This window comes from Equus przewalskii, chromosome 5 (genome assembly GCF_037783145.1).
Source record: "Equus przewalskii isolate Varuska chromosome 5, EquPr2, whole genome shotgun sequence".
Classification (NCBI taxonomy): domain Eukaryota; kingdom Metazoa; phylum Chordata; class Mammalia; order Perissodactyla; family Equidae; genus Equus; species Equus przewalskii.
The window spans coordinates 72,517,232-72,544,614 of NC_091835.1; the positions used below are offsets into that span (position 1 = coordinate 72,517,232).

Consider the following 27,383-nt stretch of genomic DNA (forward strand, 5'->3'; position numbering starts at 1 on the left):
TTATTTAACAAATAGACTCTAATTCATCAGGTGCTTTTCTAGCCTTAAAGATACAACAGTGACCAACCCAGACAAAATGCTTTCCCTCATGGAGCCTATATTCTAGGAAGGAGAAAGAGACAATCAACAAATGAGTAAATATAGAATGTTAACGGGGCCGGCCCGGTGGCGCAGCGGTTAAGTTCGCACGTTCCGCTTCTCGGCTGCCCGGGGTTCGCTGGTTCGGATCCCGGGTGCGGACATGGCACTGCTTGGCAGCCATGCTGTGGTAGGCGTCCCACGTATAAACTAGAGGAAGATGGGCACGGATGTTAGCTCAGAGCCAGGCTTCCTCAGCAAAAAGAGGAGGACTGGCAGTAGTTAGCTGAGGGCTAATCTTCCTCGAAAAACAAAAACAAAAACAAAAACAAAAACAAAAAATATAGAATGTTAACTAGTATAAGTTCTGTAGAGAAAAATTATAACAGGAAAGGGGTATACGGATTATGGGGGCTGCTACAGGTGTAACAGGTAGTGGATGCGGACTCTGAGGCCGAGAGATGGAAAGAGACTAGTCCAGGGTCAGGCAGCAGGTGAGAGTCATGACGAGGCAGAACCCAGGTTCCTTACTCTCAGTTCTGTGCTCATTCCTCCATTCTTCCTGTGTATGCCAAGATCAGGAGGCATCCTTATGAAGGTTACTGTGTCCCGACTCATGCTTATGAAAGTCAACAGAAAGAAATGCTGCACAATGCATTTTTCTTAAAAACGTAGATACAGTAACCCTGATTTTGATTAGAGTATAAAATTTGAACTTACAGGTAAATTTGGAGAGGAGTAGGATATTGAAAGAGAATAGTTGTGCCTTAAATGGTAACTTATAAAAAGAAATAATATAATGCCTTATTATATATATGATTTACAGTTTGCAAAGCACTCTTTTATTCTTTTATCCAATCCTAACAACAATACCCTGAGATGAAAGCAGCCTTCACATTATTATTCCCATTTTTATCAGATGAAGAAACTGAATCCCATAGAGAGTAAGTGATAAAGTTCGCTTGATAAAGTTCACACAATAGGAGGTGACCCCCCATGGCTGTGGCTAAGTCACTCTCCCCTAACCAGTCTGACGTGTGAGGAGGTAATGTGCGTAAGGGTGTTAACACACGCAGTCATGCTCTTTATTTGCTTTCCTGCACAGAAATCATCTGCTTGCATATGACTGTTTATTGGTGACCAAGCTGAGTCACAGCGACGTGTATGGAAGGAGAAGCCTGTATTAAGTAATGGTAACTTTATCATGCACTAAACATCTGAGAAAGAAATGTTCTTAGGATAGAAGATTGCTACAAAACAGTTTCACTGGAATTGGAGTCATTTGCCATCCAAGCTCAGGTCTCCTGTCATAGTCCCGTATGGAAATGTGTCCTGATGGGGACAGGACTGAGGAAAGATGGATCAAGCAGAGATGTCTTCTCTGGCCACCCCCATACTATTAATTCCGATTCTCACACCAACAAAGAGGTGGGTATAGCAGAAATGGTCATGCCAATCAGCAGATAACACAATAGTCATTTTGGATTAGGTCTTAACAAGAACCGAATGCCAGCCTTCTCCACCCCCAGAAGATTCATGTCATTAAGTTCGTTTGGTTTACAAAGACTGTGAAGTTAGTTTATGTTTCCTGAGACCTGCGGAGCTGTGCACGTGTTAGAACAGGCAGCAGAGTGTGCGCGGAGCAAGAGCAGGAAACTGGCTGCAGATTGAAAGCTCACCTTGGAAACCTGCCTAAGAATACCAACTGATGCCCAGGTAATTGAGACTTCCAGTTGTTTCATGAGAAAATACTGGTTTCTTGTATTAAAGGCAGCATGACCTCAAGAATCAATGAATCTCAGAAATGGAAGAAATCTGAGACATCATTTTTAGCATTAATAATTTCAAATCCTCCCTTAGTGCTTAATAACTGAAGGGCACTCTGCTCTGCTCTTTAGATAGAATATCTCATTTAATGCTTATGCAGTGAACATTATTATTATTATTATTGAACAGGATGGCTTTAACATTCCCTTCAAATTAACTAAACCTTAGGCAAACCGAAGTTAACTAAACTTTCTTCCTGACTCTAGGCCCCTTCCTCCATTTTCTTATAGCATTTACTTTAGAAAACTTGCCACTGTAAATTCTTCCTCTGCCCTTTTGAGATGCAAATCTCCTTCCAGTCTCTTGCCAGTTTTACCACTCAGGGACGTCTTTCTCAAGGACAGGGGGCCATCTCTTTGAAATGTAATCAACAGAGAAGACTACCACTGTTATCTCCCAATTTCTAAGGGAGGCTAGGACCCTAACATCAGAGGATGCCTAGCTCCAAGTTGCAAAACTCTCTCCAGTTATAAAGATATGAGAGCAATTTTCCCTTTGGATAAAGCCAATCAGCAAATACAGACGGCCCTGACCACGTCCTCAGGTCCTCCAGTTCTTTTCCATTAGCTCATTCCAGCCCTTAAAAATTCTGTCATCCCTGCTTCAGCAGCGTTGAGTTCAGACTTTCCCCCATTGCAACAGCCGTAAATAAAGTCTTTTTTTGCCTCTTTAACTTTGTCTGGTGTAATTTTTGCTTTGACATTATACACAGTTTACTGATTAAGAATCTGGGCACAGGAAAACTGAGTAACTTGCCTAAGGTCACACAGTTAGTGAGTGACTAGATTCTAGTCTTATCTCCTCACTTTACTAACATGCTGATGCTGTAAGTCAGGGCTTTCTATCTCATTTGAATCCTGCCTAGAATAAACATTGCTGTGTTAAAAGCACTTTTATACCATTAGTTCATTTGCTCCAACTCAGCAGACTAAACAGGACAGGTATTTTATCTTTATAGTTGAGACCTTAGGGAGGGTAAACACCGGGCCTAAAGCACACAGCTGGCTAGCGTAAGATCCCAGTAAACATGTTTGTTCCCATGAGTCTGGGGCCCCAAGGTTCAGGGTTCAGTCCTCACTGCACTCTGGAGCTGTGAAGCTACCTACTTCCAGATACCGGGGCTGGGCTGACTCGGAATAACCACCCAATCCTTGGATTTTAGCAACTCTGGAAGCTTACACCTTCTCATATCAGCTCCGCACCTCTGGTCCCTCTCCGTTCCAACAGTCCCTTCTCCCCTCTGCCACCCAACAGCCTCCAGGGGCCTTTCTGCAGTGCGGAAAAGCCATTTCCTAAGCCTTCCCCACCCACATTACTTTCCTTGGAACCAGCTCCCTGTACGGACCCTGTCTTTCCTTAGTCTCCTCTTAGAGTTCAGTTAGGAAAGCCAATTTGTATATGGACACTTGTCACTTTGCCTGTGGGACCACAAGTATGAGCTCCAGCCTGTTTCCTGCGGGTGCCCTATCTCACTTTGGCGTCTCTTCTCTACACAGGGCTTTCTAGGTGATCCAGGATGGCACTGGGGGCGATGGGAGTGGGTGGGAGTAGTTGTGGCAGACAGCAGTCAGCACTGAAAGGCGCTCGAGAGGATTGTGCGGGAATGCCTGGAAAGCACAGAGAAAGAATCTAATGGAAAAACGTCCCCCACTCACGGCCAGGGTTCCCCAGCTGTCGTCATGGCTGCCAGCGTGTGATCTTAATCAAGTTCATTTCCTTCCTCTAGGCCTTTTTTCTTACAGTCAGAGAACTGGGCTAGTCATTTCAAGCTGTGAGATTCTATGATTCTCCGGCCTCGGTTTTCCTAGTGGGAATGAAAATATTAACCTGTTTTCTTTTGGGCTCACAGGGGTTTAGCAACTCGGCTGTCCTGGTGGGCGGGACGCTTCCAAAGCAGAGCATAGCCGGGATCCGGGAGCACTGCGGGGACTACAGGGCTGCGCTCTACTGAACAGCCCCTGGATTGCCAAGCGTTGAATCCTTTTCTCCTAAACGCAGCGCCCGACCTGCCCTCCACTCCGCCGCTCTCACCCACATCGGGGACAGGCGGGGACTGTGGATCGGCCTGGGGGCCTGGGGGCTATAAGCGGCTGTCCTGCTGCGCCCAGCCCGGGAGCTCTGTCTCCCCCGCACCACCCCCACCTCCCCTTCATGCTGGGGACCGTCGGTGGCCAGGGCGTCTGGCAGAGAAGCCTGGTTTTCCTCAGGAGGAGGTGGAGCCGAGGTAGATGCTGGAGATAGCTTAGGCGAGAGAGGGGCTGGGGAAGCTTTTGTTCCCGGGGTTAAAAATAGAACCTTCCGCAAGGGATGCTGATTCACCGTCTGAGTTCTTCCGGAACTGCCCCGGAGGGGAAGGGGAGGCAGAATGCATTCTTTTCCTCCCTCCCTGGTATGGCCTGTGCGGTCCACCGGGTACTTCCCGCGGTCTGTGTGAGAGAACAGAGCCTGAGGAAGCAGCTAGGGAACAGAGGAGGTTATCCGGTCCACATCTTACCTCCAGCATGCTATCCCCGTCCCCCGCCAGACGCGCTCCTCGGCAGCCCTCAGTTGTTCATTCCTGTATCTCATAGTAGCTTCTGGCGAAGCTGAATGTGGGGATTGCCTAGTTCTGCAGCCCCAACCCGTTTCCTCAATGTGCTGTTAGTCTCTTAGGCTCATTAGATGAAGTAATCCCAGATCCTTTTGTGCTCTCTCATGACCAAGGTGGCCTGAAGTTCCCCTCAGCTTGACTAAAGTTTGGACAGGTTTCTTTCTGACACTAGGCTCTGACCTCCGTTTTCTTAGAGGATTTATTTTAGAAAGCTTGTTATTGTCAATCTTTTCTCTGTCCCTTTGAGATATAAATCTTCTCCCAGACTCATTCCAGTTTTACAACCCAGGAAAGTCTTTCTCTACACCTGAGAACCATCTCTCTGAAACGTAAACATCAAGGAAAACAGCAGCCCTATCTTCTTGCTTTTGTGGAAGGAAGGCTAGGAGCCTAACTTCAGCAGGGCCCCTGGCTCCAGTTGTAAAACTACCTCCTGTCATGAAGGTACCAGAGAGCTTACTTTTCCTTTGGGGAAGGCCAATTAGCAAACACAGATGGTCTAAGCTTCCCACTACTCCAGCTCTTAAAAACTCCTTGTCTTTTTTTTCTTTTGTAAAGATTTTATTTTTTTCACCTTTTTTCTCCCCAAAGCCCCCCAGTACATAGTTGTATATTCTTCATCGTGGGTCCTTCTAGTTGTGGCATGTGGGACGCTGCCTCAGCGTGGCTTGATGAGCAGTGCCATGTCTGCGCCCAGGATTTGAACCAACGAAACACTGGGCCGCCTGCAGCAGAGCACGCGAACTTAACCACTCAGCCATGGGGCCAGCCCCGAAAACTCCCCTGTCTTTTTGTTTCCACCTGGCTATGCAATTAGACTTGGTTTACACTCAGTGCTCTCTCTCCTATCGCTGGCCATAGAATTGGAATAAAATCAACCTGTGTTTCCTCATCATATCTGGTATGATTTTTTTCTTTAACACTCATGGTTATGCTTTCCCTCAAATCCCTCTCTTCTGGTCTTTGCTGTCTTGTGATTTGTTAGTCAACCAAATAATACATTACTGCAAATGTGTGTGCGGGTATGCGTGTTCTCTCTCCCACTCTACTAAAATTTTCTTGGTGGAAGAACTTGTCTAAGATGCTCTGTACCACATACAGCCCAGTAGAGCACTGTGGGTGCCCAAGACCTGTTTGTTGACAAAACATTTTCCATCCAACACAAATAATGACTGTTAATTCTCTTTTAAAAATGCCAAGGTTTAAAAATATTTTTATTTGTATTGTTTTCTGCCAGCAGAAAATACTGTGAACTTTTTTGCAGTGGCCAAGAGGAGGGATCCTGAATTCCACTCATCTCTTTTCCTAGGAAGATACAAAATTTGGGATAGAGGGAGAAGCTGATTTTTAAGGGGGAGGCTCGAAGTGGATCTCCTCAGATGAGGCCTCAAGAAGACAAACAGGAGTGTGGTATTGGGAAGGACTTCCTGGAATTTAACTGGGGGCACATAGGGCTCTGTAGAGGCTCAGAGGGAGTCCCCCTGCAGGTTGCACCAAGGTTTCAGAGCCTGAAAGTGGGATTTCTCCTTCCTCACCTAGCTTGAGCCCTTTGAGAGTATTCCAGTAGCAACCCTTGTTCCTCAAACTTGATCATACTTAAATTCTCTAACTGCCCTAGGCAGTGACAAAGTTTGGGAGAAAATTAACTCTTTTTCCAGTTCACCACTGTCCATATCATGTGTTTCAATACCCACATAGTAGAGAAACCAATGTGCAGAGAAATGAAGGGACATGCCTAGGGTCTTTCTCTGTGTGTGCAGTTTACAACAGCGTCAGACGTCAATTCCAAGTCTCTCAGGCTGGTCTTCCTTCCAGTGTACCATGCTGCCTTTCTCCCGCTGAGTTCAGCAGTTTGTAGGGCCAGGGAGCAGGAGCTGGATGTTGGAGGCTGTACAACCTCCTTTAAGAAGAGGCGGGAATTAGGCTCTTCTGTGAAGCCACTGCTGTCAGAGCATGTGCTGTGGTGGTGGCGGAGGAAGCCTGTGATGGGAATTAAAAAGAAACATATCATGCATTTTTGAGGCAACTTTGGGTACTGGTATTGGTAGAAACTTTCACACTCCACCTATGGAAATGTTTATAATAAAGTTATTAGCAACAGCAGCAACATCAAAGAGTCATGTCACTTAGACTTTCTTTTCTTCTCACCATAAAGTGAGATTTCTGAGTTTACCTCTTATTTTTTTATGCTTATAAAAAAATTAAAAATAAAAAACTTTAATCCTTATTCTTTTATATAGATTGCTGAGCACTGCTGGAGAAAGTTACAAAGCCATTGCCATCCATGTTCTGTATCTTGAACTGAGCCTTAACATTGCTCACCTATTCAAATGTTAACATGTTTCTCTTAATAAATATTTCTCTTGTGCTTTCTCTATAGTGGAAATCACAGGTATTTACTACCTTCCTCAAATTCCCTGCCTCACACTTCTTAGTGATGACCCAATAGGAAAAAGAGAGAGACCAATAGGCAGAGATTTCTTGACTTCCCTCTTCAGGTGAGCAATGGAACTGTGTTCACACCTGTCCTTTTTCCTTTCCTCTAATGTCAAAGATCTGTACCTTTAGCTCATGGCTAAACCCTCCAAGAGTGCTTGGGATCTCAACTCATTCCAATTCTTCAGAGACCTCAGATCATCGCTCTCCCTACTCTCCTGACCCATGGCCTCTCTCACCCAATGATTCATCCTTCAGCAAATACACATGCTGAAATGTTCCCCATGCTAGAAAAAAACTAAACAAAACACTCCTTAGAGTCTCTTGACCTCTTTACCCACTTTATTTGCATAATTTCCTATTCACTTTTCATATTAATATTTTAAAGCCCTGTCACACAAGTAAAAATACTCTTACTAAGGTTTCTAATCATTATCTAGTTGCAAATCCAATGGTATCTTTGCATAGTCCTTCCTGCTGGATATTTTGTGACGTGTTCCTGAAGACTACACTCTCCTTCTTAAAACAAACTTCACTTGGCTTCTATTTGAAACTTTCTTTTTCTAATCAATATGGCTACTCCTTTATGGACATCTTTTGTTTGATCAATCCTTAAGTATTAATGTTTCTCAGGGTTCCTTTTTCACTCCAAATTCTGACTCTGCATACTTTCCCTAGCTGAATTATTATTTCTTATGCCTTCACCCAGTATAAGTGAGCATTGAATTCTAAAGAACTCTATCCTCAAATTCATACATGCAGCTGCCTTATGGACTTCTCCATTTTAGTGTTTCAGAAGTACTTTATATCCAAATCTGAACTCATCAAATTGCTCTAAACTTGAAATAGACAAACAAGATTACCAGATACCCTTTCAGTACAGTGTTAATCTTGAGTTCCTATTTACGGGGCTATTTTATTACTCTGTAGGGGCAGATATTACCTTATAAATTTATGTTGGGTAGAGGTGCAAATAATTTCTTTCCAGTGTAACCAATAATCCCAGAGATTAGAGTTTATGGTGTTGGATATTAACCAGTTTTGCAGCTAACTCAGCAATCTGTTAGGTTGTCAATATATAACTAGCTTCTTAAATACTCTTTGGACGTGTTCAAACACACTACTGGTATCTCATGATTAATGAGTTGAATAAAATCTTTGAACATGTTTATCTTACATTTGTGTAAGTCATTATTTTGCCTTTTTGAAAATTATACTTTAAAACATTTGCCTTCCAACTTGTTAGTTCTACTGTATTTTGTTCTTAACAAAAGGACATTAATATTCACTTTGTCATCCAAGAAGAAACCTCAAAATTTCTCTGTTTCATTTTTTTCCTTATTCCTACCTCCCCAACACAAGTCTGACTGGTCTTAGGCTGAGCCATTGTACATATTAAATATCTTAAAATTCCACCCTTCTTTCCTTCCATCCCCAGTAACCTCATCTTGTTTCTGGTCATCATGTTTCTCCTCAGTCTTAAATGATTTTCCTTACTCCACTGGCTCTCTGTTCCAACCATCTCCCATACGTCTGCCAGAATGATCTTTCTAAAAGATAAATCTAATTATATCACTTCCTTTGTAAATTTTTAAGTGGCTCCTTATCTTCCTAGACTAAATCAAAACACTTAAAATAGCATAGAAGACTTTGTTTCAAAATCTGCTATCTATTTATCTTTCCTTAATTTTTTTTTTTTAAGAAAGATTAGCCCTGAGCTAACATCCGCTGCCAATCCTCCTCTTTTTGCTGAGGAAGATTAGCTCTGAGCTAATGTCTGTGCCCATCTTTCTCTACTTTATGTGTGGGACGCCTGCCGGAGCATGGCTTGATAAGTGGTGTGCAGGTCCACGCCCAGTATCCGAACTGGAGAACCCCAGGCTGCTGAAGTGGAGCAGGTGAACTAAACCACTATGCCACAGGGTTGTCTCCTCCTTTTCTTAATTTTGATCTTCTCCCATGTATCCCCTTTCTCCCATTAGCACGAGGTATAGTTTCTGAAGACAGTGTGACATTTCATTTCTCTCTGTCTTTGAACGTGTTTTTGCCTCTCCCTAGGATATCAATGTCCGGCTTCTTCTTCTACTTCCCCTCACTATCCTTCCCTTGTTCAACTTTTACTCGTCTGTCCAGATTCACCTGGATATGTCGTCCTCTGGGAAGTTCATCTTTCTATATCCCTGTGGCATTTCTTGAATTAAATCAAAATAACTGTTGATTTTCCTGTCAGGTCTTTCACTAAACTATGAACTCCAACTATCCTGTGAGTGTTCCAGCTTACTCTGTATAATATTCCTCTTGCCAGTGACTTTATGAGAAGGAAGCAAAATCCAGTGGTGACAAAGGTAGGGAGGGTATTGGTGCTTAGCTCAAAGGGTTGGGCACACAGTCCGTGAAGGTCAGATCCAAGTACAGGTAGTGAGGCTTGCTCTGGTCCACACCTTCAGCCTGAACTCCTGCACATTCACGGCAGAGTGTTCTGATGAAAAGGACACTGGTCTGGGAGTCAGGAGACCTGAGTTCTAGTTCTGACTCTGATATTAACTACGTAATCACATGATCTTGTTAAGTCACTTTTCTTCTCATGCAGTTTATATGATAATAAGACTTATGCGAGATGATATCTCTGAAAGTGCTCTACAATCACTAGAGGCTCTTTCTACCTGAAGGGCTGGGTAAGGTACTGTGGACGCACCTGGGCCTCTGCTCAGCACATCTCTAGGAGCAATGCTTACATTGCAGTCTGCATGAATGTTGACACCTGAAGCTGTGTGGCTTGACAGCCTTGGATATAGCCTTGGTAATCCATCAGAACATTTGAAATGTATAACTTAGAAAATGGGCAATATGCAATGCCAGTGGAGATTATCCTTCTGCCTTCCACAGCTCTAGAGAAGAATGAGGCAGTGAGATAACGGGAAGGCCAAGGAAGAGAAAAGAATATACCGAGAGGTGTAACAACAAATATAAATTGATGCTTAATTTTCCCTATCATGAAAGAAACTTCTCCCTACACTTCTCCTTTCTTATATCATGTTCTTTAGAAAACTTGCAAGTTCTTTGTCTCTTTGAAAGGTATGAAAATCTTTTTTAAAGCCTAAATAAACCTCTTGCCACCTTTATGACACAGAAATGTCTTTCTCAAGGATATGGAAATCATTGTTTTGAAATGTAATCATCAAGGACCATAGCACCCCTATTTCCCAGTGTCCATGGGAGGGTAGGAGTCAAACTTACGTGCCTGGCTCCAACTTGAAGAACTACTTTCTGTCATAAAGATATGAGAAGTTTTATTATTCATTTGGATACAGGAAATTAGCTAACACAGTTGGTCACCCCAGTTACAAGGCAAATCTAGGATGAACTATGTGTGACAAATGGTGCTGTCAAGTCCTCTTCCTTGAGGGCTAGTTATTGTTTATTTTGACAACATGTATGTAATGGGTCGTATCTGCTCGGCTATATATGAGGGTGAGAGTTCCTTCTGTCTTTGCAATCTCTTTAGTGGGTTGTCTGTGATGCACGTCATATTCTGGTTTAATCCTTATTCTAAAAAATAAAACTGTTTTCTACCTTTTATACCTTTCTGGAGAGATTTTCTGGGGTGGTAGAAGATTTTCTTTTTAATTATATTTCCCTAACAGATGCAAAACAACCTTGGTAAGAATTGTAAATGAGGCAGAAAAATAATTGTCACATTCTCATGTTGTCCCCTCTCCCCTTTCCTATCTCTCCCTACGCTTCCTATCTGATAGTCCCTCTTCAGAATTTATTTTGGTATAAAAATAACTGTGCCCAGTGTCATCATCTACAAAATGTGGAACAACAAAAAAACATATATCACAGGATTAAATAATATAATTCCCATAAGGTGCCAAGGATAGCATCTGACGTATAGTAAGCGCTATACGGTCGGCTCTCCAGAGGTTCTGTGCTGTGGATGGAAAGGACTACCATGGCCCTATCTGTACTGAATAGACACAGACTTTTTTTCTTGTTATTATTCCCTAAACAATATGCTACTTACATAGCATTTACATTGTATTAGGTATTAAGTAATCAAGAAATGATTTAAAGTATATGCAAAGATGCATGTAGGTTATATGCAAATACTATACCATTTTATATATGGAACTTGAGCATCCCCGGATTTTGCTATCTTCAAGGGCTCCTGAAAACAACCCCCCATGGATACTGAGGGATGACTATATATAAGTATTTGTTATTGTTAATATTATCAGATGGGAAAATCTTACATCAAAGAGCAAGTCTGTAGCTACCTGGCTCACATGGGTGCCACCAAGTACAAACAGATAGTTTTGAGTTACATGCCCAACATTTGGGATTATCTCAGACTAGTTTCCTTCCTTATTCTGTCTTCTGCACCAGCCTCCCTACCTCATCCCTCCTGTCTCTTGTCTCTTCTCCCACTGTCACCAGCAGAGTTGACCATAAAATGAAACCTCCCACCTCCAGATATGATCACTTCACAAAGAGAATATATATTGGCCTGTGCTACTTCAGACCTGGTAAAATAAACAAACAACCATGGAAAATAAAAACCTTCTCCTTGGCCCTGCCTCTTATAAATGTGGTGAAGGCCAAATGGTTTAAATTTCAGTAATAGGGCACCAATAGAAAGGGCTGTGAATATGAAATTCTTGAGCGTGGTGCAAATTGTGAGGAATGATGAGGGTCATTCTTTCTCAGCAACTTGGAGGAAGATGAAGATTTCTTCTCTGGCAGAGATTAAATGAGAGAGTAGACAGGAAGAAAGCTGATAGCTGGGGATCAGATCCTCTTTTAACAGAAAAGATGCCCTTGTGCTAATTACAGAAAGGAACTCATCTTCTGTAGATGAAAAAAAGAGAAATCCCTCTTAGAAGATGAAGACCCTTGAGATTTTAGTTGGGGACCTCAATAGAGCTGGATTGCACCCCTCTTTGTCTTTTCAGGTGAATGTCTCTGTGCAGCGTGAGGGCTATACAGCTGGGGGCAGTGGCCGGCTGGGTGCTGCTACCACTTCCCACCCATGCTCGCACCCCTCCTCTGCCTGATAACAAGAAGTAGATTAACATCTGGGACTTGATAAAGAGAGCCTGGGAGAGAATTAGTCTCTAGGAGATAATTACAGACCCCGGAAGAGACGGAATGGGGTTGGTTCTCAGTACATCTGAGGAACTGCCCCACTCAGCTCTGCCTTTGATGGTGGCAAGTGAATTTCTTCCTTCCGTATTTATCACACAATCTTTAATCTTGGCAGTACTGAGCTGCTTTCATAGGTATTTCCTCCTTCCGGTGATCTCGTAAAGGAGGACAGAGGTGGATGGAGAGAGAGAGTTCATAGCCTTGTGGAAGATGATTAAACAGATACATTTTTGTTGTTGCTAGTGCTGTCAAGTGGATTCTGACTCCCAGCCACCCTGTGTACAGCAAAGCAGAACCCTGCCCAGTCTTTTTGCGCCATCCTCTCAACTTCCGGCACTATATAGGCAGTGTTCTGCTGCTACTTACAAACGCAGAGAACATTGGAAAGATTCGGGAAGCGCTGTGGCCCTCCGCCTCAGCCAAAGACGCGTCTGTGAAGCAGAGATCTCTCAGTCTGCTAGGGAATCAGAGAAGGAAAATCTACAAATGCATTTCCTCCTTTACCTGAGAGACTAAGTACATGTAATTTCTAAAGTTACTATGTTTCATTGAATCCCATAAGGCGTCTTTTGTAAGACTCATAATTATTTTATATTCTGCTAAGAAGGCAAAAAAAAAAAAAAAAAGAGGACAATTAAATTGGCTGACAGTGCCAATTGTAAGACCCATTCTATTTTAGAGTTATTAAAATGTGGAAAAATGAATGCCTTAGAATAAGTGAAATAGAACATTTCTGACCACAATCTCTCCTGCTGTAAGGAAATCCCATCGCCCTGGCAGAAAATGGAATCCAGCTACTTATTTGAAATACATAACTCCTAGTAATACTTTCTCCTTGGCAATCCAATTATAATCTTTCTGTTTACTGACAGTTAGTCAAAGATGGGACAGGTTTGTGAGAGGAACCTGGGTCCTGGGTGTTTCACAGATTGCCCAGAAAGGTATAACCATATAGATCCTGCGCACAACTCGCTTTGCTGGGCATCTTGGCATTTTCTTGTGAGAAGCTGACATCTGCTGGACACATAACACTCGAGCAAAGCTTTGTATTTTAGAGTAAATTAAATTCTTGGCAGGCAAACCTAGCTATGCAGCATATACTCCACATTTTCTATTTAAATTTGGTAAGTTCAGCGGTTACTTTCTTTTTCAAGTGTTGCATGCTGTGGCTGAGACTGCATGAGCTTTAGAATGCAAGCTCACATTCAGTGCATCTTTAATACGTGAGGATAAAGCCCCTCAATTAAACCAGTTGTTCTTAACCTTCTTGGTGCACCAGAATCATTGTCTGTGGCACACTGTTCATAAAGATGGCCACAACAACCCTCCCATCCCACATGCTTTTTTACAATGTGACTTTGCCACTCCTATTAAAAAGTAGAGTCTGTTTTCCTTCCCTTTGAATCTAAGTTGGCCTTGTGAGTTGATTTGACCAATACCATGTGACAGAGGGGACATTGTGCAACTTGCAATGTATCCTTAAAAGGAGGCACTGCAACTTCAGTTCTTGCTGAACTTCCATAGAAGCAAGACGAGCTAGATCACTGAAGAATGGCACCCCACCTGGAGAGAGTGCCTGGCTGACAGTTAGCACCAAGGTTCCAGACATGTGGGTGAGCCCGTTTTTGACCTTCTAGTCCAGCCCAGCCACCTAGCCAAAGCAACTGCATAAGTGAACTCAGGTGAGACAAGCAGAAGAGCATCCCAATAAATCCACAAAATGGCAAGAAATAATAATTTTTCCTTTAAGCCACTACATTTTGGGTGGCTTTGGTTTACTATGCAGCAGTAGGAAACTGTTGCACTAGGACAGCTTCAAAAGAAGAATAAATAATAATGCCAAGTCCAAACCCAAGAGATTTGTATTTAATTCTATTGGGTGGAGCCTTGTAAATAGCAACTTTTTAAAAAGCTTACGGGACTGAAAGTCACTGGTCTAATTATTTTATGCCCATGAATACCTTTTCTAAAATCAGCAGCAGCAGCAGCAGCAATATCATTGTTGTTATTTCAATGTTACATTACCTTCACACACTCCCTATAAAATGCTGAAATGTTATATAAATGCCTAGTCCACATATACATGTGATATATATATACAAATTATTATTATTATTCTCCTATTTTATAGGACAAAACTAAAGTTATGTGATTCCTGCAAGATCATTGAACTAGTATGGGGTAGGTCATTTGGATATTTCCTAAACTTTTTCAGCTACATATAACATATTGCTGCCACGTGATATTTCTGTCTTTTGTGAATGACTAATGGGACACACACAGTCTAGGTACCTGGAGATGAAGGTAATGGGTAAGAGAGAAAGAAGTGTAATTAGGGCCCTAAAACTACAGAGAATTAGAATTAAAAGAGTTAGAATCCTAAAGATCTTTATGATTCGGGACAAGTAACACTGAAATTTTGGCGTATTAACCAAAAAAGCTGTCGGGCTAGGAAGTGCCATAATAGTACTAAGGCATCCAAAATGGAGGGAACTCTAAGCGGGATTCAGTTACTTAATTCAAGAAAGATTTCAGTTCCTACTGTCTTGGAAAAATCATTACCCCTGATGCCATGCTCTCTGTGGTCCTAGGGGATAGGTGGTAAAAATACAGGAGACTAATTTCTACTTAGTTTAAATGATAAATCTTTAGCCAAAATGTTCAAAGGTATAAAGGATACCTCTAAAAGAGTTAATACTCAAAACACACCTCTAGAGGAAAGAAATTTCACCTTTATAGCAATAATTGCCATGTGAGACTCATGTTTTCTTTGAAGAGGGGGAAGAGAGCCATGTGCCTCAGACCCTGGCTGCCGAGAGGAACTCAGAGCCTACAGGAGCATAGCTGTGAGATACACTGAAGAGTCTTCCGTAAGTCCCAGGATGTGAGCTGATTAGAAAGAAGCTGAAGGTAGGTGCTGGGATACAGATCTCCATAGCTGGTCCTCACCTGTTACAAAACTTCTACAGAGTCTCAGGCCCCGTGCAGAGCTAGTCAGCCAGAAACTCTGGGAGGTGGGGCCCAGGCATCCATATTTTAACAAGCCCTCCAGGTGACTCTGATGCTGTAGTCTGAGAACCACTGATCTAGAGAAGTATTTATTCAGCCATAATAGAATCATCTGAGGAGCTTAAAAACAAAAAATCAGCTACCGGTTTCCATGCCATACCAATTAATCAGAATCACAGGATGTGGGATCCTTCATCGTAGGTATTTTAAAAAATCTTCCCAGGTGATTACAGTGTGCAGCTAAGTTTGAGAACCACTGCCTGTGTGTGTGTGTGTAGGGGTGTGTGTGTGTGTGTGTGTGTGTGAGAGAGAGAGAGAGAGAGAGAGAGAGAGAGAGAGATGGAGAGAACCCACTTACTTCCTGAGTCTTTGCCAGAAAAAGTCTGGTAGATGTGGGGGTGTCTGGGTCCACTGGGCCAACAGCTCTCCTCCTCTTCACTGTTGTTTTGCACCTGTAACCAAGATCCCAGCAGAACTCAGTCAGGGCCAGTGAGGGGAAGGTGTGGGATGGCCGGCTGCTGTAGGGGGAAGAGGCCGATTGTCCTTGGGAGACCTAGCCTCTTCTCTTGTGGTGGGAAGCCAGTAGAGAGGAAGGCAGGAACTGAGATGCAGCTCTACATTCAAAGAGAAGTGACACACACACACACACACACACACACACACACACATGAACGATAATGCAAATCACCACAGCTTCTCTTTGTGGCAAGGATTGGAGAGCTTTTCCAAGAGACCCCAGCACTTGATGGCAGTACTGTCTATAGGCCCAGGCAAGAGGATTTTACGGTCCATGAGATGAGGACTTGGTGGACCTAGAGGATGTACCCACCTGGCTCCTGCACTACCCCTTTTAGACCATGCTTTGGTTACCAAGAATCCCCAAATGTGCTGCTCGAATGGCCCCAAGCCTGCTTCAGGGAACTGCACTGACTTTGCCTGGCGTCAGTTCTCTCAAGGGCTGACCTCTCCACTACTGTCTGCACCCCCAAGCCTGAGTGATGACCAATAGATGGCTATTTGTGTGGGTAGGGGGTGTGTGGCATTTGGATATGCCGGTTAGGGTGTTCACACACGTGTGTGCAAGTCTCTTATGGTGCAGGCAGGACAGGTCTAGGCATGGGGGGAGAAGGGGACGGGCCAGGGGCTGGAGAGTGGCTCTGCTCACACTGCTACGTTCTAGCGCAGAAGTCTTAAGAGTCTGAGAATTCTAGATTTGAACCTGGACTTCCAGGTTCTTATGGTTACACATTTGTCAAGGTAGAAGAGAACATATTTCATTTAATAGTGTTTAGGTTACTGTATAACTGGCCTCTATTTGTACTCTTGTGTGGACCCCACAAATGATAGGGGCAGGTGTGCTTGATGAGAAACTTCAGTGAAATCAGATCAGATGAGGAATTAGAAAAGCAGTTCTGGGCTCTCTTAAGAAACTGGGCTTCTCTTTCTCCTTCTGTGTTAACCTACTACCAAAGGTTTCTGAATGTAACTGAAGAAGTGGTATATCTGGTGAGGACAGGGAGCCTGGATTCCCTTTACCCAAGGCAAGAATCTACCACCTTTCTCTACCAGCCCCTCCCTCACCTCCAACCCACTCACCTCCTCTGAGTCAAAAGTGTCCCGCAGTTGCTGGGTTAGAGATTGGTGCAGTTCTGGTCTCTCTTGACTCTGCTTCCATTTCTGCTGGATGGCGGACAGGTCTAAAGACTTAGCCTTCCTGCCCATGGAATTCTTCTGAAACAGGCTCTTTCTTGCTCTGCTCTTCCTTTTCCAGAAAGTCTCATCGTTGGCTGAATGGGCTTCCTTATTGGTGGCCTGTAGACCCCACAGCTCTCTCTTTACCTGTGCAGAGTCTGTGCTCCACTGTAGATCTGCTCTGGCTAGAGAATGTGTGCAACAAGGTGCCTTGGGGTTAAAATCCAGAGTTCGTGATGATGCTTGCACTATGGACATCCCCTGCTGTCCATCCTCTTTAGGGCAGAGGACACATGGACAGGAGGAAGTGGGCAGCTTTGTACCCCTGATGGGGGGCACAGGATCTTCCTGTGAGCCTGGCCCAAACCCAGGGTCTTGCTGGAGGACCAGCTTCTCTCCTCTCACTCTGTCCATCACTTCCCACACCACTTGGTCCAAACTATTCCTTTTGGGAGTATTAGGGGGTGGTGAGAGCCGATCTCGGGGGCACGTATACAGGCACATTTTGGAAATGGCTTTCCGGAGGCGCTCTCTGGGTGAATGAGGTTCAGCTTCTGGAGCCAGAATCCTGATGGATGGCACATCAGTTGGGTTGCAATTCCAGAACATGTGGGATGGTGTGAACTTTTGGACAGGTGTCTTAGACACATAGGAATAGAGACAGAAGAAGGCATCGGCAGTGACAGCCAGTGTTTGCACCTGCTTGAACCTGCCTGGGCACAAGGGTTGAAAATGGTGAGTCTGGGGAGTCATCAGCAAATTATCTCTTGTATCTCTCCCCTCAATAGCCTTCCTAAAGCTCAAAATTTAGAAAATTAGAACTTAGAAAAAAGTTGCCACTTTCCCCACGAGTGTTTCTCCCATTTAGATTTCTGACATGTAGGATCCCCTTCTTGACTTCTTGACTCCCCATCCCAAATAGATATTTTCCTTTAGCCCAAAAATGAATTCTATATGGGATGAGAAACTTTTCTATATCTTGATTTGGTGTATCCTTTCTGCTGTCAGTATATTCTAAATGATAGCCTCTATCACTGTGTTTACTTTAGATGAAAAACATGACAAAAAAGGGCAAAACCAACATTATTTTCTTAGACAGTAACAAAAGGGTTATAGAAGGCTTCTCTATAGCAACAAATTTGAGGGTTATTAACTACTATGCAATGGACTAGGGTAGAGAAATTTAAATGGACTATATCATTTCTACTAGACCTTGCTTCCCAGAGTGTGGTCACTAGCCCAGTAATATGGGTATTGCTTGGGGACTTGTTATAAATGCAATATCTCAGACTGTACCTCAAGAATTTTAACAGTATCCTTTGGTAATTCATATGCACATCTGTCGTTGAAAAGCACCATGTATCTATTAAACTGTAAGCTTCCTAAAGGCAAGAATCATGTTCCTGTGGTGAGGCTGTGATTCTTCCAGAATTTAACACCTAATTATGTACCTGGCACATAAAAGGAATTCAATAAATCATCCTCTAACTTTGGTATGCATGGGAATCATCTAAGGTGCTTGTGAAAATACTCCTGCTGAAAAGCTTTGTCTCAGCATGTGGAGCTCAGGAGTGTGGTTATATCAAGCTTTTAAGTTGAATCTGATGCAAAGAATCTGAAACAAAACTGTCAGAAACACTATCATCTTGGGGGTGTAGCAGAATATAATTTGAAATATGTTCTAACATATAGAATCATCCAGGTGGAGAAGCCCTCTCACGTCTTCCCTTAGAATGGAATTGGCATGACTTAAATCCTTGTTTCCCTGGATGTGGTCTAAGGATTACACATAAGAATCATCTGTGTGCTAGTTTAAAATAGACATTCCTGAACCTCCTCCACTCTGGAGGAAAAGCCTACAAATGCGAATGTTTTATAAACTCCCTGGGCAATTTAACATATTTAACTTTGAGAACCACTGCCCTAAATGGAAATGATTTTAATGTAGTGGCTACAAATGGGGAACATTCTATAATTCTAACTGAGAAATAGAAGTTGGAGATAACATTTAAATACGTTGTTCTGATTTGATTCAGCTAAAAGAGAGAAGGCCTAAGAAAGCCATAGTAATATGAGGTCTCTTGAAGACTGTTTCTTTAAGCGAGAGGAGCAGATGTTAAAGTTCTCCATCTTCACTGAAGGCAACCTAAGAAGACACAGACATAAGTGACAAAGGGTCGAGCGAAGCTGACCAAGAGGAAGTAGGATTTGGAGCATTGATCCCTGTTAATGTCTGGAGGCTGGGGGAGAAGTAGAACCCAGATCTGTGGTAACACTCACTGGCCAGCATGAGGCAAGGGTCCTCCATCTCAATCCTCCGCACCTGGGCCTTCAGGAAGAGCTGGAAATCAATGCCTTTTGCTTGAGAGGGGGTGGTGAAAAATCGGGAAGGAATCCTTGATGTGTCCTTGTGGTCCTCTTGGCCAAAGCCCAAACTGAAGAGGACATCTTCTGCATCTTCTTGCACCTTGTCCAGAATCTCAGAGATGCTGCAAAGAGGGAGTTTGGGTAAATGGGGTAATCCAGAGTATCTAATCAAAGTGTCAGGAAACTTAGATATCTTTCTGGCCATTTCTCTACCTTCCATGTGGCTTTGAGAAAAGCTTTCACTTCGCTGAACCTAAATTCTCTGTCTGAAACATGAGAATTACAATCCAGCCCTGGCTTAAAAACTGAATACAATTCTATCAATGGATAGATAGAATGAATCCAATGAACAATGGATTCCAAATGAATGAAAATTTACTATGGAGGGATTTGAAAAATCAAAAGCAGTTATAGATGCAAAGAAATCTTGTGGTTGTGTTATTAGCCAGTCAGTTTCCACTCACACAAACTATGATGTAGCTGGCTTTGCAGCTTACTACCCAGCTTGCCCCAGTGGTTGTGTGGGACAACTAAGCAATGAGTGTGTAAGGAACATAAAACTCATTTTATTCTTACCCTGAGGGTGAAAATTAATCAATATAGGTATTTTCAAAAACTGATTTTGAGAAGTAAGCCCCTTGATAGCACTATTTTCGGGACAGAAGCTCTGCATTACAGAAGATCAAGCTGTCTCTCAGAATGGTACCAACATGTATCTGCATCCAAATCTGTGTACTACCCAGCTGGGTGACACTAGAGCTCAGTGGCTACGCTTCCAAACAACAGTGGGGATCGGGGGGCTGTGGATTAGTATTTGAGACTTTGAATAATCACTGTCACTCTCAGAAAGGATGCTGGGCTTTTTGATCCAAATAGGTACCATCTTGTTTAATTAATAGGTGGATAATTGGAATTCCTGGATCTACTCTTGTGCTTGCCTCCTACATGCTGCTTTTATCTCTATGGTCCTAAGTCTGCTTACCTGAATTATGGGCATAAGACTGGATCATTGGTACTCCACTATGGCTTCACATTAGAATCATCTTGAGGGGCTTTAAAAAATATGGATATCTGAGTCTCATCTCTAGAGATTCTGGTTTAATTGAACTGGGGTGTGGCCAGGGCTAAAGCTCAGTGATTACAAATCACTAAAGATAGTTACATGGGTAATAAATCTGAGAACAAGGTCTCAAATTCAAACTTTGACTCCAATTTCCAGACACTTTTGATTATACCACACTAGTTTTCATCACTTTTCGTCTTGTTTTAAAGTTATTTGTGTGTATATTTTGTTCATCCTATTGGATTGTTGAGCTCCTTGTCTGGTTGTCTTTTTCAAATTCCATGTGGTCATTGCTTGGCCTGCATTAGGGGATACAAAATTGCCTGGATGACTCAATGTTTTATTGCTTCAATGAACAAATCAACTAACCAATATGTTTATTGATTATTTATTGAGTCCTTATTGTAACTCCAGGAACAGTGATGGTACCAATACTACACTTCGTGGGGTACAAGGTTTAGTGGCAGAAACACCTATATTTCACACATATTTTACACATAGAATACAGCTCTGAGCAGTAGATTCCTCTGCATCCTTGAAGCATAAGTAAGGTCATACTTCTAAAGTATGTGACTACATAAAAGCTCCAGAAAGAAATCCCAGAAAAAATGGGCAATGGATCTCAGTTCCATTCTCCTCTGCCTCTCATCTTCCCCACCCTTACACCCCTGCCAAACTTGGTACCTACCTTGAACTAGTCTTGTTGGTCCCACCAGTCATGCTGCTAGAAGCCAGACTGCAACCAAGATCGAGTAGCTGGCAGGGCCGGGCTGTCTCCAGGAAACACCTGCAGGGATCAGAGCCCATGTCATACTAATCTTGTAAGCAATCTGCACCCTGGTTCTAAGACATGCCCTGCTGGGCGTATTCACTCCCTGCTGGGTACCTTTGAACCAACTACTGTAAAAACTCAGTCTATGGCCTCATTGCCAGTTGGAAAATCTCACTCTCTATTGTGAATCTCCAGCTCCTTGTCTTAAATCTCTTGACTCTGACACCTACCCCTGTTCGGTAGCTCCTGAAAGAGATATCATTCAGCCTGGCTGAACCTCACACTTACCTGGAGAAGAGTTTGCCATTGGTGGCCAACAGTGTGGCTGGACAGGGAATGGAACAGAAAGGCAAAGAGAAAGTTAGAAGGGAAAATTAAAATCACCTAAGCTGTCTTTCTGAACTTAAAACTCAGCCACCTCTGTTCCCCTCCACCACTGCTACAGGCTACCTGCACCCTGTGGACTCTGCTCTTTATGGGAGTGTCTAAAGATTATCAAACACAGATCTGGAAGGGGGACAAATACAACTGGCCCCGAGGCTCTGAACTTCTGAACCATGACTGGTGTGTAGGCAACAGTTTCTCTGTCCTGAGGAGGATAGAGTCATTCAGTCCTCCAGACCAGTGGTCCTGTCCCTCAAACGTGACTCTCTACAGGCCCCAGGAGACACTAGTAGGTTGCTATACGTCTACCCTCTATTCAAGCCCTAGGCTTCCTGCAATGCAGTCTCTTTCCTGTACCCAGTACTCGGGCTGCTTTGGGCTTCTTATACAGAAAACAGTTTCAAAGATGTTTGGACAGCCAATGTTATGGTGATTTTATATATCTTCCCAGGGGCCAAAGGAAAGCTCCAATGATGGACCAGTAGACATCATGACAGGCTGGTGAGGAAGTATTTCTGTGCACATGACATTTTTCTGAGTTTTACATTAGATCATAATGAGACTTCTTGTTCCCTACAGATGAGACCCCAGGGATGGGCTGCTTCTTTCAGCTGTTCTCTCCTTCCATTCTACCCTTAATTCATCCAATGCATAGCCTCATCCTTGGTGCCAATCTCAGAGAGCTGTGCCACTTACCCTCTGCTCCAAGGGTCAAGTCATCTTCAAAGCTGGTTCCATGGCTGGGGCACCCTGTCAAACAATAAGGCAAAGGTCACCGAAAATCAGGCTTGGACACACACACACACATAACATCTGTATACATGAACATCTACAACCACGCAGTCACATCAGACATCTACATTTTTGCAAAACTATCCCTAGCTATACAAACACTACCTCAGAAATCACAGTCATATTTTGATTTGGAAAGAATCACAGAAAGACTCACCTATAATTAACCTGTCCTCTATATCACATAGCCATGTCCACAGTCCTCTGCCAAATAGTGAGCACATGAGAGGGTGCACTCACACACATAAACACACATTGTATAGAGCTCTTCCCACAGCAGCGATTATTAGCTGAACAACCACTAACAGAAGATAATCTTTGAGTGCTAGTCAGCCTGTGGGCTCTCAGCCGATGCTTTCTCTATCTTTTGGACCTCCTGGACTGCCTTGTGACCACTAATAGGCATTTGGCAGACAGTTAAAGACAGTCAGCATTCTTACGCATGCATATGCGTGTGTGTACACATGCACTCACATGTGCACATGCACAGCCATACCCCTCTCCAGGTAGAAGAGCAAGAGAAGAAAGAACAGAGCCCATACTCACCATTGTAGATTGACTGTCCTGCTTCCTCAAAGAATCCTTCTTCAGAGTATCTAAAAACCAAAAATAATCTTATAGGTTGAAACCATTACATTTTCCAAGGGTCTTTTCCTCAAATATAAGTTCACGTAATTTTCCAGTGACAGTCAGTAGTATTTAAATTACTTTTATGTTGAAGAAAACAAAGACAGAGTGGTTATTTGACTGACAAATTCATAGAGGTAGTGAGGGGAGCTGGGACTGGAGTTCACTGCATTTCAGGTTGTGCTGCCATTGCACTGATCCCATTGTCTAAAGTCAGCTTAGCAACAGTTCTCCAGGTAAAATCCTAGGTAAAATAGGAAAGAAAGAATATAGGAATAAAACCGGAGAATTACATTTATAGAAGCAGGGATTTGTGTGCCATAATTTTCACAACACGAATACAAATACTGAGTGGCTGGCCTGGTGGCATAGTGGTTAAGTTTGTACTCTCCGCTTTGGTGGCCCAGTGTTCATGAGTTCAGATCCCAAGTGCAGACCTACATACTGCTTATCAAGCCATGCTGTGGCTGTGTCCCACATACAAAACAGAGGAATATTGGCGCAGATGTTAGCTCAGGGACAATCTTCCTCAAGCAAAAAGAGGAAGATTGACAACAGATGTTAGCTCACAGGCAATCTTCCTCACCAAAAACAAAAGAAAACAAATACAAATACTGAAATTTTAAAAAACTTTTAGGAGGTTGTGTTATCCACCCACACCTCCTTCCTTCTCTCTGAGCCATGTTCTTGCTGAACATCACATCTTCCAGGAAGTAGCAGAATCTGCATCTTGGTTAGAGATTTTATTTTAACTTTTTGAGATATGGTCTTATCAAACATTTACCATCTCCATAAGAAGAACAGACAGAAATCAGCATAAATGGTAGTGAGAAACACTCAGTTTTACAAACAAGGAAGAAATTCTCTGTCTAAACAGGTGAGTGAAGTAGTCTGTGAAAAAGCTTTGAACAGGAACCAGAGCACCTGGATTCCAGTCCTGGTTCCTCACTGCTGTTATATTCTCAAATATTACGTAAGGGCATTGGGATGCCTAGATGTTATCAATTTCTAAGTCCACTTCAAGGACTAATTTGTCATGAGTTTTATAGAGTTTGCTTTCCTGAAAGTTTTTAAAATGGAAGTTGCACATAATGCTTTGAATGTAATCTCAAATGGAGGCTGGAGCAGAGAAGAGTTGTTAAAGTGTGTTTACCAGGGAAACCAACTGGATGCGTCCATTAGAGATGGTCTTAAAGGAGTTTTCTCCTTTATCAGTCTCTAGTGATCCAGACAACTCAGGCTAATGGAGTATCACTTAAAGAAATTTTTAATAATGGGAATGGGTTTACTAATTCAACATCTATAGATGAAGTTGTGTTTAAATTTTACAAAATAAACCACTACATTTGTAGACATCTTTTCTTGGTAGCTTCCTTTCAATACTGAAAAAATCAACCATGTTTTCCCAAACCTGAATTTTTTTGTCTTCATGAAAAATCTACATCAAGGTACATTATAAAACATGAAATGATACTCAAGCTAATTAAGAATGAGTAACTCATAATACAATTAGAACTACAAATATATACTTTTCTTCCTAATAGACAATTACATAAAAATATATACTTTAATATAATACTACAAACACATAACATTTATACTATTACAAATATTAGCATAAATTAATATTTACTATTACTACTAAAAACACTATGATGACTAATATAGTCAACCACTAGAACACTGAGATTTACTATTGCATTTAATGCTTGTGCTGTAGCTACACAGTAACGCAACTACTAAAGCCCTCTATTATTATAACTACTACTGAAACATCTACTATTCCACCTCTAGGTAGAGACTCAGTGGAAATGCCTGTATATGTCCACCAAAAGAAAAAATAATATTCATAATAACCCAGAATTGGGAGACTCCAAATCTCTAATTATTATAAAATGGATAAATGTACAACTTAATACTACACAACAATAAAAAATAATGACCTATTGCTGCATGAAAAACATGGATGAACATCATAAACATAATGCTGAGCCAAAGAAACAGAGATAAAACAGTACGTATTGTATGATTCTATTTATGTAAAGTTTGAAAAGTGCAAACTTCTCTATGATGTTACAAGTCAGGGTACTGGTTCTTGGGAGCAGGCTAATGAATGGAAGGGAACAGAAGGGGCTTCTGGATGCTGGTAATGTTCTGCTTCAGGTTTCATGGATCTATTTCTTTTGAGAAAATTCATTGTGCTATAGATTTAATACGCGTTTATATTTCAGTAAAAATTTTATACTTCAATATAATTTATATGACTATTACTTTAACAGCTGTATTGAGGTATAATTGATATGCAAAGAACTGCACATATTTCATGTGTACAATTTAATGGGTTTGGACATATCCAAACACCCGTGATTCCATCACCAATTAAGGTAACAGGCATATCTAACATCTCCCAGAGGCGCCTTGTTTCACTTTGTCTTTTTTGTTTGTTTTGAAATAAGAACACTTAACATGAGATCTATCCTCTTAACAAATTTTGAAGTGCACAATACTGCACTGTTAGCTATGGACACTATGTTGTACAGCAGATCTCTAAAACTTATTCATCCAGCATAACCGAAACTTCGACCCATTGACTTGTACTACAATTTATATTAAAAAGAAAAATGCTAGTGATACGTATGCTATACTTCTATAAAATTTTTGTTAAGAAATATCGCTGATAAAATTCCTCATTTGTCCAAAGCAAAGCTTGGTATTCTACATTAGATACAAGTTCTTGCTGGGTGTTCATCCTTTATGTTTTTTCTCTAGTTATGCCTTGGCAGGCATGTCCATGTTCTCTGTATGAGGACCAGCCCAGGGTAAGCCTTTGATAGTGGGCTTTTCTATGTGTATGTGGACTCTACTGCAGGAGAATGGATGTAGGGCTGGACCTACTGATGCCTTTTTCACTAAGTATGCTGATCTGAAACTTCATGGCCATCACCATGTCCCAGGCAAGTCATGCATTATTGCTTAGGACATAAAACCAATGACTAGACACTGGATCTACAGCTGCTCCTCTCTCTCCATCTTTGTGTTCACAGGGCCCTTAGCATCATTTCAAATCTGAACTAGAAAAGCCAAGGTCTGCTCCTCCTGTATACCCAATCCACAAACAAAGAGGAGGGAGTAAGACTGGATTGTGAGAAGCATGTAGACGTTCTTAGCTTCTTCTGGCAATTTCTATAGGTCTCGCTTGCAGAGATTTAAGCTGAAGTCCACACAGACAATTTTTGGGTTCCCAACTCTCTCTCTGATGATTCAAAAGAAACACATTCATGTCCTAAAAAAGCCCCTGAGAGGAAAGGGGGGTTGGGGCTGGGCACAAAGGGTGAAGTGGTGCACCTATAATATGACTGACAGGGGCTGGCCTGGTGGTGCAGTGGTCAAGTTCGCACGTTCTGCTTCTTGGCGGACCAGGGTTCACCAGTTCAGATCCTGGGTGCAGACATGGCACTGCTTGACAAAAGCATCCCACATATAAAATAGAGGAAGATGGGCATGGATGTTAGCTCAGGGCCACTCTTCCTCAGCAAAAAGAGGAAGATCGGCAGTAGTTAACTCAGGGCTAATCTTCCTCAGAGAAAAAAAGACTGATGATAATGTACAACTGAAACTTCACAAGGTTGTAAACTATCATAATCTCAATAATAATAATAAAAAAAATCCCCTGAGAGCTTAAGAGGAGAAAGAAAAAGGAGAGGTGTACTTTGTACAGATATACGTGATCTAAACCTGCAGCAGAATGGTCTGCCTATAGATTCAATTACAGTGAGACACACTGACACAAGTTGTCCAGGAAGTTGGTGAGCTTTCTTGGAGAGCTTGTCAGGAAACAAAACCCTCTTGTGACCAGAGGGTGTTTGGCATTGGAAAGAAAATGGAAACTATAGGGTCTTGAAAGAAAATTTGAAGAGTGCCTCCCTGGGCACCTGTCAACAAGGTGGACAGATAACCAGTGAATGTGGGCTCCTTGTCCATCTTCTTTCCTCTGTGGTCTTGGCAGCCTAAGGATCAAAGACTGCGGTAGCTCAGAATGTCATATTTAGAAAGTATTTCCCTCCTATCTTCTTCATTGTCTATTATCAAAATCAAGCGTTCTCTCACTATCATCGTCATTCTTTAATTTTTCTGATTTTCCCTTACAATTCAAAATATTACATACGTATTAGGGAGGATTAGAAAATAGAGAAAATTGGAAATATTTTATAAACCTAATAATTCCCCTTCCAGGGACAAATCTAAGCATGTTAATAGACTTACTTGTGACTTTTTTGGAATTTTAAATATTGAAATTTTTTCAACATACAGAAAATTAAAGAAAATATGACAGATACCCTTGCAGTTATCCCCTTATTTTAAAAAATGTAAACATTTTGTCATATTTGCTTCAGAGCTGTTAATAAAAAATAAATAAAATATTAAAGATATAACTAAAGTCTCATTTTACTTCCATTCCTTCCTAGAAATAACCACTTACCCTAGAGTTCATATGTATTACTTTTAGAACTACTTTTCTGATAAACAATAATAAGAAATTTTCACATGTTGAGGTATATGGGGTGGCTATTCTGGTTTAAACCTGATTTTGCCTGAAC

General features: G+C 42.1%; 1 protein-coding gene across 1 annotated transcript in view; it reads right to left on the reverse strand.

Annotated features, from left to right (window-relative positions):
* Positions 1-5,679: 5,679 nt before the first annotated feature.
* TESPA1 (thymocyte expressed, positive selection associated 1) overlaps positions 5,680-27,383 on the reverse strand; it is a 34,885-nt gene continuing 13,181 nt past the window's right edge. Inside the window, exons 4-11 of the mRNA XM_008528709.2 lie at positions 22,705-22,754; positions 22,063-22,116; positions 21,271-21,307; positions 20,899-20,997; positions 19,061-19,269; positions 16,685-17,493; positions 15,447-15,540; positions 5,680-6,475 (exon numbers count right to left, since the gene is read on the reverse strand). Of these exons, the coding sequence (XP_008526931.2) occupies positions 6,231-6,475; positions 15,447-15,540; positions 16,685-17,493; positions 19,061-19,269; positions 20,899-20,997; positions 21,271-21,307; positions 22,063-22,116; positions 22,705-22,754 (1,597 nt within the window). The 3' untranslated portion in view covers positions 5,680-6,230. The remainder of the gene's footprint in view (positions 6,476-15,446; positions 15,541-16,684; positions 17,494-19,060; positions 19,270-20,898; positions 20,998-21,270; positions 21,308-22,062; positions 22,117-22,704; positions 22,755-27,383) is intronic.